The sequence below is a fragment of the Alosa sapidissima genome, chromosome 22 (assembly GCF_018492685.1).
Source record: "Alosa sapidissima isolate fAloSap1 chromosome 22, fAloSap1.pri, whole genome shotgun sequence".
NCBI classification, from domain to species: Eukaryota; Metazoa; Chordata; class Actinopteri; order Clupeiformes; family Clupeidae; genus Alosa; species Alosa sapidissima.
The window spans coordinates 15,719,940-15,731,961 of NC_055978.1; the positions used below are offsets into that span (position 1 = coordinate 15,719,940).

At 46.5% G+C, this 12,022-nt stretch overlaps 1 protein-coding gene across 1 annotated transcript in view; it reads left to right on the forward strand.

Annotated features, from left to right (window-relative positions):
* The first annotated feature begins 1,844 nt into the window (after window positions 1–1,844).
* The window catches only part of dock9b (dedicator of cytokinesis 9b), a 94,181-nt gene continuing 84,003 nt past the window's right edge, over window positions 1,845–12,022 (forward strand). The window contains 1 exon segment of the mRNA XM_042078886.1: window positions 1,845–2,514. Coding sequence (XP_041934820.1) covers window positions 2,350–2,514 — 165 coding nt within the window. The 5' untranslated portion in view covers window positions 1,845–2,349.

A 12,022-nucleotide genomic window follows, 5' to 3' on the forward strand; every position in this document is an offset into this window, starting at 1 on the left:
GGCAGTTTAAAATAGCCAGGCTTTACAGGGTGTGTGTGTGTGTGTGTGTGTCTGTGTGTGTGTGTGTGTTTGTGTGTGTGTGTGTGTGTGTGTGTGTGCGGGGTCCCAATGAATCACCATTATCTGCATGAATTATTCCTTCTCCAGTCTCTATCTATCTTTCTTTCTCCCCTCCATCTACCCCCTTTCATCTATATGCCCCTTTACCCTTGTTACTCTCTCCCCCTCTTTTTATAGCTCCTCGTCCTTCACCCTTTCTGTCCATGTTCCCATAACTCAAGTTCTCCTCCCTAGCTCCTTACAGACTCTCTCTATCTCTCTCTATCTTTCAATCTCTGATTCTCTCTCTCTCTTTCTCTCTCTTTCTTTCACTCTCTGATTCTCTCTCTTTCTTTTACTTGCTGATTCTCTTTCTCTCACTCTTTGATTCTCCCTCTCATTCTCTTTCTCTCTCTCTCATTCTCTTTTTTCTATCTCCTTTTCCCCCTCTCTCTCATTCGCTCTCTGTGCCCTCTCCTTTCATCTGTGGTTAGATGGCGAGAGCTTGTCAGCGCTCATCTCTGACTCATGCACTGTAAAAGTAGGTGACTGTGTCAGTGCCTGATGAAATATTAACACACAGTGGGAAAAGCAGGGAGAACCTATGAGTGTGTGCGTGTGTGTGTCTCGCGTTTTGTGTTCCTTTGTTGGTTTCTATTTTTGGGGTTTGGAAGTGCTTGTGGGTGAGTCGCTAAAACACCACAAGCCACAAGCTTCCTGAGGTGTATGTGTGTGTGTGTGTGTGTGTGTGTAGGCAAATAGAGCTGACTTCTTGATACCTCTCCTTGGTGTGCAGCTGAAGAGGGGAACTGGGGTCCTGTACATGTGAGTGTGTGTACGTTTGTCCTCTTAACACGACAACCCCCCTTGTCAGGTAGACATAATTGTTCACTGGGCAGGATTGGATGTTCAGACATTACAAGTGTGTGTGTGTGTGTGTGTGTGTGTGTGTGTGTGTGTGTGTGTGTGTGTGTGTGTGTGTGTGTGTGTGTGTGTGTGTGTGTGAAATCTCTACCCTGAGGATGCTAAGGATGTATTGGTGGTTGAGTTGTGCGGGTATACTCATTAAAATGTACATGAAGAAAAAACTAGCATCATGCAAATGCATCTCTTTATGCATTTAGGTGTGTGTGTGTGTTTGTGTGTTTGTGTGTGTGTGTGTGTGTGTGTGTGTGTGTGTGTGTGTGTGTGTGTGTGTGTGTGTGTGTGTCGGGAGAGAGAATGGAAGCAAAGTGCATGAGAGGGTAATGTAGTGTTTTAATGAGAAGATGTATCACACTGCTCCTTCTTAGTCAGATATGGGTCAAAGAATGTGAAGATCTCTCACTAGGAAATAGCAGGATGACCGAGAGAGTGACAAAGAGAGGGGGGGGGGGCACAGGACCGTGAGGGTAAGTGACATACTGGAAAAAAGAGAATTGAAAAGGAGAGGGAAGAAGGACAGAGGGAAAGAGAGAGGGAAGAAGAGAGAGGGAGGGAGGGAGAGGGAAGAAGAGAGAAGAAGAGAGAGAGGGAAGAAGAGAGAAGAGAGAGGGAGGGAGAGAGCGTGAAAGAGACAGGGCGAGAGCAAACAGCATCTCTCAGCAGCATCGTCAGCCTGTGAGTTGACGCCCTGCTCCAATAGGAGGCACAGCATCATCATTACTTTCTCTCTCTCTCTCTCTCCCTTCCTCTCCACCTCACCTCCTCCGTCTTTTCTTCACATCTCTCCATCCGCTGCTTTCATCTTCCACTCTCAGCCTCTTGTACTGGGAGAACTACGACAGTCATGTCCATCCGGCTGCCGGTTCCAAACTCTCTCTCTTCTTCAGCCCTCTGACCACCTCAGAGGCTGTTGCTGACTAGCCAGCTGACTTTAGACACTCTGACAGGTGGATTTGTTTTGTTTTTTGTCTTTTTTTGCGGAGTCTCACTGTGAAGTGGTGGGTGACAGGGCTCTCTCTTCCTGGTCCCTCTCTTCGGCTCTGTCTGGAACAGAGAGAGGGGGAGACACATAGCCGAGTTACCCAGGATGGAGTGAGGCGAGGTGGGAGAGACGCGAAACTAGGTCAGCCTCCCGGCCCGAAGACTGGTTCAGGGGGAGACTGAAAGTGTGTGCGAGTGTGAGTGCGTGTGGGTGTTTGTTTACGGGTAGATCTGAAATGCACAGGAGCAGACATCAAGCAGAGTATGAGCTGTGTTCACTGTGTGTGTGAATGTCATCAGATCTGAGTTTGTAGTCAGGTTTTAGAGGTGTGTGTGTGTGTGTGTGTGTGTGTGTTTGCATTTGTACGTGTGTGTGTGTGTGAGAGAGAGAAGAGTGTGTTAGCTATGGGCTGCACGGCAAGCGTGATCTTATTTGAGGGTTTGCGGACTCTGATGGAGAGAAACTGCAGCTACGTGTGCAAGGCTGCTGTCGACTTCCCCGAACTCACGGATGACGAAGATACCCTGAGCAGGGGAGAGTCGCTGCCCTGGACCTCCACAGCTACCCTGGTAAAGAGTGTGTGTGTGTGTGTGTGTATGTCTTCTTGTAAATGTGCAAAGACAAGAACAGTGTCCCAAATTGTGTGTGTGTGTGTGTGTGTGTGTGTGTGTGTGTGTGTGTGTGTGTGTGTGTGTGTGTGTGTGTAGGTACAGTATGTATGTGATTTTGTGTCATCTCTGTTTTGATGAGTGTTTGAGCATCACTTAAACATGTGCATACATTAAACAGCTTAGCGTTTCAGTTTGAAATCTACACACACATACACACACACACACACACACACACACACACAAAGATTGTTTTGCTTAACAAGTTCATGCTGGAGTTGTTGAAGCGCACTTTGATGTAGTTAGGAATCCTCACGCAGTCTCCCTGGCGTCAGACTTGTGTCTCATCGTCACTATGGTGATGCTTGCGGAGGCAGGTCATGGAGATGGAGCTGACTTAGAGCCGAGCCATTAGGAAAGAGCTTTCACTGCCGAGCTCTCACCTCCATTTTCTACTCATAGATCAATACAGAGAGAGAGAGAGAAAGAGAGAGAAAGAGAGGGAGAGAGAGAGAAAGAGGGAGAGGGAGAGAGATGAATATGACAAGGTGAAAGAGACAGAGTGGATGAAAGCAAAGATAGAGAGGACAGGAAGGGCTTTGGTGTAAATGTGTTTACCAAACTTGATGGTGGAGTGCCACCACTTTGACCTCTTTTAGGGTGAGCATATAGTTACATACCCACCCAATATCGCTCTCTCTCTCTCTCTCTCTCTCTCTCTCTCACACACACACACACACACACACACACACACACACACACATACAAATGATGTCTCTCTCTTTCCCTCTCTCTGCCTGTCTCTCTCTCTCTCACATACACACACAAACACAAACAAACTCTCTCTCCCTCACACACACACACACAGCTCACAGGGCTGCCTGCACCTTCCTGCGTGATCAAGAGACCAGCGAGAGGGAAGAATGTTTGCCTCTCCGTCTGACTTCCCTGCAGACGAGTTACGGCTGAGTGTGTACTCGCCTCTCCGAGCGCCAGCCCCACCCACGTTTCAAATGCACATGTGAAGGCATGAGATCATAGCTTTGACATTCTCCTCTCCTCCTCCTCCTTTCCTCTCATTCTCCTCTCCTCCTCTCCTCCTCCTCCTCTCCTCCTCTCATTCTCCTCTCCTCCTCCTCCTCTCCTCCTCTCATTCTCTTCTCCTCCTCCTCCTCTCCTCCTCTCATTCTCCTCTCCTCCTCCTCCTCTCCTCCTCTCATCCTCCTCTCCTCCTCCTCCTCTCCTCCTCTCATTCTCTTCTCCTCCTCCACTCCTTCTTTTCTCCTCCACTGCTTGTTTTTGTCCTCTCTCCCCACTGCTATTGTGCGCATTCGCCCGTCTTCATGTTGAGGCTACGGAGTTCAAGTGGATCTTATTGGTCATTTGGTTTTCATTGACCAGTCTGCTACCAATTGATACAAAACTGATCAATAAGTCTGTTGAGTCTCTCTTTTTATTTTAGTAACTGGTATCGGGAAACATTTTCTTCAAGCTTGGGCTTGTTGTTGTTGTGTTTGGGGCTTACCCCAGGGTATTTATACTTAAGCCCATTTGGACACTCGCATTCATGTCATTTCCTTTCGAACAGCTGAGAGACGGAGCGGGTGCTTGGAGCCTTGCGGTTATAGTTTCCGCTTGTTAATGGGGATGTTCTGTACGAACGCTGCGTTATCAATCTAACCCAATTTGCTCTCCACGGACGCACCAGGGACCTTTGGCGGAAAGTTGGCCCAGCTGTGGAGCTCTCGTTGTGGGCAGAAAGGGTTAGAGTTGGGGGGGGGGGGGGGGGGGGGTGGCGGGGGGGGGTGTCTGGTGGGTGTTTGTGTTGAATCTTGGCCCCCACCTTGGCTCAGGGCCCCGGACCCCCCCACACCTTCCCCCCTATTACATCAGTGTGCTTTCTTACGCAATACTCTCAGGCCAGTGTTGTTGCTGCCTGGAGCTGGGGAAGGGGCCCTGTCTGTGTGTGTGTGTGTGTGTGTGTGTGTGTGTGTGTGTGTGTGTGTGTGTGTGTGTGTGTGTTTCATTGAGGGTGGGGGGCAAGTGCTATTAACTCTCCAGCTGCGTGACTTGTAGTAGATTGACCTTACATACACGTGCGTTCATGTCATTCGGTTATACACGCGTTTCCAGTAAATCCTCTCACTGTCCCCCTGAAAACATACACAATCACTCACACACACACTCACACACACTCTTTCTCATACATACACACAGCATTCTCACAGTTCAGTGTAGTGTCCAGGCACGCTGGTCATTTAAGTGACTGTCTTTGTTCTCAGAGTGATAGCTCGGGTTGGTATGTGTATGTGTGTGTGTGTGTGTGTGTGTGTGTGTGTGTGTGTGAGAGATGGATGATCTCATCCGTTGCCATACAAACAGTCTTGTTCTAACTCATGATGGTAGAGGGATGACATGAGAGGGACCCCACTACACTGTAATACATGAACACATGGCCAAGGAAGAAAGACAGGCGAGTGACATAAAACCTCATTAGGAATCGAGAACTCTGATCATACACTAACACTGTAAACACTGATAGAAACAGTTAGAAAATACTCTACTCTGGGATTGCTCTTTGTGATCCCTGAGCTCTGAGAATAAGGGTTCAGTTCTCAGGAGCAAGTCTCTCAACGTGTGAATTCCTCTTTTATGTGAAACAGCCTCAGGCTCAGTCAGACCTATTGCTAACTGAGGATTTGACTCACCATGTGTTAAAATGTTGTTCTTATGTAAGGTTAAGAAAGTCGTCACCCATCCATTTTTGTAATGTGATAATAATCTATTTAATTAGCATTGTGTGTTTCTGGTTATGTAGGCATTTCCTTCTTTCGTTGGGTGAATTCTGTTTAATTAAGTTTACTGAGATGGGTATGAATCAGATTTTGTTGAGATTTTGATTGATTGTAGTGTGACTCATGACTGATGAAGTAATTATGACCGACGTAATAAGATCATTCATTTTGGAAACACTCACACACCCAATTCTGAATGCATTGAGCTTGACCATTGATGATTGATAACCTTGAGCATTGATGATTGAACCAAAGCCCGATGCTGCGGACTGACTCACCTGTACCCCCCCTGCGTGTGCTCATGTGTATTCCCGGTGCTCTGTCTGTGGTTAGCATGGCTGCTGAGCCGCTCCGACCTCTCCGAGTGCGAGGAAGAAGCCAAATGTGTTAATAATTAAACACAGACTAATGAGGAGCCTGACGCCTCGTCCTCTCTGCGTCTCGCTGCTTCACACGACATACACACACACACACACACACACACACGAACACACACGAACACAAAACACACACACATCCTTGAATCCTAGCCTCGCTACCTCGTTAGAGGCGCTTTCATCTGAGGCCCTGCGCCGTCGTCAGAGTCTTTCCAATTACCCTCTCAGTGGTCTGGTCACCCACCAGCCGTAATGAGGAGCTGTCACTGCTGATGAGGTGTGTGTGTGTGTTTGTGTGTGTGTGTGTGTGTGTGTGTGTGTGTGTGTGTGTGTGTTTCAATGCGTGTGTGTGTGGTGAATGTGGAGAGCCTATTTGTACTGCTAGGTCCATACGATTTCCAGTGAATACAAACATGATTCAAACACTGCTCAAGTAAATTAAATGTGTGTAATCGGTCGCGTACAGTATGTAACTCTTCTCGACTTATACTTTGTTAAATTTAACATTCCCACCATTTAAATGAGAAAACCATGTTAACACTTGTTACCTACGATGGACCTTACACCTAACCATGTTACCTACGATGGGCCTTACACCTAGGGAGAGGGGGGTGTAAGTTAGTGTGTAATTTAAGTCATAACTTAGTGTTACGGTGAAACTATTTCCGTGGTGCAACCCGATACATTTTAGTAGCTCGTAAACTTCAACGTAGTGCCAGTTTACGTTAGAACTAAGCTAAGATGGAACTTACGTTCAACTGGTGCAACCAGCAGCTGATGCAGGAGGAGAGGCTGTGTAGTAGGGGTGTAAGAAAATATTGATAAACTCAAATATTGCAATATTTTATTCGGCAATACTGACGATTTTCAAAAACATAATATCGATATTTTTGTATTAATAGATGCGAGCACTTTATTTTGTTATTGACATAGTCAGATCTGTACTGTAGAGTGTACTGAAGCAAACTTTTTTACTTACATTTGATGCTTATGATGTGTCTTCTTTATAATATAAGACTTACAAAATCACAGAGCCTTTCACACAGTATTGAAATATATTGCAATATATCAAATCGTAACCCATGTATCGTGATATGTATCGTATCGCCAGATTCTTGCCAATACACAGTCCTACTGTGTAGTGACAAGGCCAGTTATGGATGGGTGGACAGAGGCATGATCTGTTGGGTGAATGAATGAGGCTTGCTGAAGGAGGATGAATGGGTGAATGAATGAGGCTTGCTGAAGGAGGATGAATGGGTGAAGGAATGAGGCAGGCTAGGTGTTGTCATGAATGAATGACTGAATGACTGAATGAATGAGATGTGCTGGAAAGGTGACCAGGTGAGTCATCACCTGGAGAGGACACGAGCACAGAGAAAGATGCATGAAGCGTGTCAAAGATTTGAAGGAGTCTGTGACCTCGTTCCATTTTCTATTTGCTGCTTCCATATCTGTGGTTGAGAGCAGACAGAGTGGGAGACGTGGGATTGATGCACTGAAGGGTGAGGGATCAGATGGAGGCGTGGTATGGTAATGTGGAAAAGAATATTCTGGAACTGTCGAAGCATTCACTTCCACTTGTTCCTTTTATCTTTCATGTACAGCTCAAAGTCACGCACACACACACACACACACACACACACACAGTGTGTCTGCCAACACTGCAGAGCGGAGAAGAACACTCTTTGAAGTTGTCTCCACCAAAATGTGCCCGTGTTCTTTTCTTTTCCAAGCTCCTGGCTGGTTTTCCAACTCTCGCTTCTCCCTTTTGTTCTGTCCATCTTGCCCTGTTCTCTGCCCCTGTCTCTCTGCAGGAGTGGGGGTGATAGTGTGTGAATATGTGTGTGTGCCTGTGTATCTTAGTGTGTTCTTTTGCATGCCCTCTCATTCCTCATCTTAAGAGAGCATGTTGGGAAGATTTATATGTGTGTGTGTGTGTGCGTGTGTGTGTGTTTGTGTGTGTGTGTCTGTGTATCTGGCCTCTGATAAAATGGTTGATAGTGATGGCACTTCTGTACTTCTTGATGATAAAGGATCACTGTGGTGGTGTTGTTGTCAAGCATCAAACTATGGGGTCATACTATGTTTCATCAAATGCTGGTTCATGTAGAAATGTGTAGGCTACATTCACAGATCTGTGTTTGGGGTCAGTCTGTTTTTTCTATATGGACATATGTAAAATTAAGTCCTTAATAAAGGACAGGCAAAGGTTAATGCTTATGCTGTGTGTTATACCTAATACCTACCTATACAGTCCTTAGCCTGTGCAATCCTCATATTCCACACGTGTGTGTGTGTGTGTGTGTGTGTGTGTGTGTGTGTGTGTGTGTGTGTATGTGTGTTTGCTCCTGTGTGCGTGCGTGCATGTGTAAATGTGTGTATATGTGAGGCAACTCACACACAGGTGGTATCATTAAAGCACCAGCTGTGATCTTGGCAGCAACCACACACACACACACACACACACACACACACACACACACACACACACACGCACAGGCTCCACTCCCTCTGCTAAGCAGGCAGAACCCAGGGGAGACACACACCCACCCACACTTACACCCACCCACACACACACCCACCCATACACACACACAAACATATGCACACACACACACACACACACACACACACACACACACACACACACACACACACCACACCCAGCTCGGAGGTATCCACAAGGGGGATCATGGCTCCTGGAGGGACCTCCTTTCTCTCTTTGGCAGATGGTTGAGAGACTGGTGGGGTCAGACTGAGTGCCCAGCCCTGTTACAAAGTCAGCAAAGGGCTGATTAGGTTGGATTTAACTCAGAGAACAGCTCTCTTCCGTCCCAAAGAGCTTGTGCTTGCAGTTAGTGTAATTGTGCTTTTGTGATTAGTATCCTTGCAGTCATTTATGTTACGGCTCAGGACTGCAAGACTAAGCAGTAGGTTTGACGACGGCAAGGAAATCAGCAGTGTGTTTGAGGCCAGGCTCGGCAGAGCTTTGTGGATTTGGATTTTGTCCAATGTGCATAAAGACATTCAATAGACAGACTATATCAACATGCATCTGACGTCTCTTGTATTTCAATGTGCATTCCATGCATCTTCAAAGAGAGCCAAAGTCAGAAGTTTTACAATTGAGCATCGCCCAAAGGCCAACTCACTACATCACAGATGATTTTTTCAGTTAGATCAACAAAATCATGAAGATGTACTGTACGTGCGTTTGACATGTCTGACACTGAATATGACTTTCATGCATCTGGAAGAAAGCGAGCAAGCCATTCCTAGTCTTCCCAATCTTTTACTGAGTTAGACATACTTAGACATACAAACTTGTGATTATTTCATGTTACAAATACAGGTAATTTTACTGAATGCAATTTGAAGTTTTGGATATTATGGATGCTGGTTTTTTGGTAATGTTTGTAAGTTTTGTAGTTTACAGTATGTGCACTCTTGTTTCTGGATAGCTTCTTAATGATAGGCTCCCTTTGTATGTTGTAATCATAATTGATTTTTTGGATCTAGCCTAATTGCACACATGGTATGATACCCAGAATGCCCTTGTTTGACACTAGATGCTTTTAAAACCCAACTGGCCGAAACATTGCTATCAATAAAAAGTAGAAAGAGATAGAGTGTGCGGTGACCAAGTTTTTTTATAGTTTATTTTCCCTTGCCAGCACCTCGGAGGGTGCATTCTTTTCTATTTCTATTTATACACTGAGTCAGACATTTACACAGTCTTGGCTTTATCTCTGCAGGTCTGCAGTGTCTGGTGAAAATATGAAATATCATCAAATACCATTCTGCTGTTGGAAACAACAAAGAGACAGAGTGGGGCAGACGGACGGAACATTTGATTGTCTACTGACCTTTCAGGAAATCACTGTCAGGGGGGTGGGGTGCTGTTGACAAACAGCGGGGGATGTTCTAGATCCCTAAAGGCACGGAGGAGATAAGGAGAGAGAGAGAGAGAGAGAGAGAGAGAGTGTGTGTGTGTGTGTGTGTGTGTGTATGTGTTTGTGTGTATACGAGTGTATGCGAACTGGCAGTGTATGTATGTGCCAGTGTGTTTATCTTCCACCTGGCATAAGCTTGCTGTGCGTAAAAGGACTAGATTTTGCCAAACATCTAAGAGACTCATAAATCCAAGACACCCAGCAAAAAAAAGATAAAAGAGAATTAAAAAGGGCATAACAACTCAAAATGTCAACTTCTGGAAGTTTCTCAAACAAATAAAAATAAAAAAAGCATCCTGCTTTGTGGATCCAGCTGTATCTTTGTCACAAGCACAGCGCACAAAATAAACTCTGCCTTCTGTCTTGCGATCAAAAGGAATTTCATGGCACACCACAGACAGCTTTTCTGTGGAAAGAACAAAAACGCACTGCAGTCACACAACCAGATGTGTTATGGGAAACAGTTTAGGTGCGTCTGTTCACACTCCTTTATAAGACTCAGTTGAGAGTGAACGGCCCCAAATGGCTTTCCCGGATCCTTCTCCCTAAATGCCTGGCAGTTTATTATTGCAGAACCTGTGTCCGTCATCATGGTGCTGCCTGCCTGAAAGAGGAATAGCTACAAATGAAATGTCAAAGGACACTTCTTCCACGAGGCAGTCATATAAGCTGGAATGCATTTTTGGTCCTCAGATAGTTCTTTGGTCTCGTATTTTATTTTAATTTGTTTTATTTTATGTTATGGAGGGCAGAGTGTAGTGAAGCAGTAAATGCCATTAGAACTAGCCAGCTCATATTAAGTGAATGGTTTGCCCTCTGGCCTCTATCAAAAGTGTGTGTGTGTGTGTGTGTGTGTGTGTGTGTGTGTGTGTGTGTGTGTGTGTATGTGTGTGTGTGTGTATGTGTGTGTATGTGTGTGTTTGTGTTTGTGTGTGTGTGTGTGTGTGTGTATGTGTGTGTTTGTGTTTGTGTGTGTGTGTGTGTGTGTGTGTGCGTGCGTGCAGTAGCCCTAATGAGCTTGGCTAATGTGTCAACGCTGCATTGTTGTGGTAAGCTCAGCACGGGTGACTTCCTGCAAATTGGACTTACCAGCAAAACTGTTTTTTCCTCCTCTTCTCTCCCTTCTTTTTTATCTTGTCCTCCTACTCTTTTTTATGTTCCCTCATCTCTCATTCCCTAGTTTTCCTCCCTTTCCTCCTCGTTTCTCTGTTCTTTCTCTTATCCTGATCTGCTCTGTTCCCCCTCTCCTTCCCCCTCCTCTTCCCTATTCTCATATCCTTCCTTTCCCTCTCCTGTCCCTGACTCTCACTCTCTCACTCTCTCTCTCTCTCTTCTCTCCTCTTTTCATCTGAGAGCAGCAGGTGGACTGTCTGAAGAAGTGGAGGAGTTGGGAGAGACAGTGGAGAGGCATGACATAAGACTTAAACTGGAAGAATCTGACATACACACACACACACACACACACACACACACACACATACACCCACGCCTTCACAGTCACACACGCACACTCACACACACCTCCCCTCCAGCTCTGAACAGCTGTGTGTAGGAGGGGCCTGCTTATCCCACAGAGTGACAGTGTGTGTGAGTGTGCATGAGAAAAAGGGAGAAACAGAGAGAGAGAGAGAAAGAGAGAGGGAGAGAGAGAGAGGGAGAGACAGGAGGGGCTGCAACTCAGTGTTGCTATTGAAGCAGCTCCCTCCACAGTGAAACTTTTAGAGAGAGAAAGAGTGAGAGAAACAGAGGGAGTGAAGGAGAGAGAGGGAGAAGGAGGAAAAAGCAAGAAACGGAAAAAGGCAGAGAAGTTCCTCTAGGCATGTAGGCTCCTCCAGTACTCAACACCATAACTCAGGCTGCTTGCTGACTTCTCCCGCACCAAGGCACACACACCACAGGGGGGACTTCAACGAGTCACTCAGGAGCACCAGCCAGTGTGGACCTGACTGTAGGGGAACCAACCGAGTTGCTGCTCGCTTGCAGCTGGAGTGGAGTGGAGTGGAGTTGTGTGGAGAGAGAGAGGACCCTGACAGCAACAGCGGCTTTTTTTTGCGGGGTGGGGGGGGGGGGGAAGAGGAGAGAAACATGCATGGCAGGTCGGGGCGCAGCCCCCGCAAGGAGCCCGTCATCACGGAGCCCTACCGCAGGCCGCCACCGCTGGGGGAGATGGAGGCAGTGGAAGGGGAGGTTGCCGTGGCTCCGGCCGGGGTGAGTGAGTGAGCAACGAGCAGAGGGTGGGGGAGATTCTCTCTCTGTCTGTCAGATGCCCTGAGCTTGGTTGGCATCGAGTGTGCTGAAACACCCCACACTCCTTCTAGAATCCTCTCTCTGTCTGTCAGAT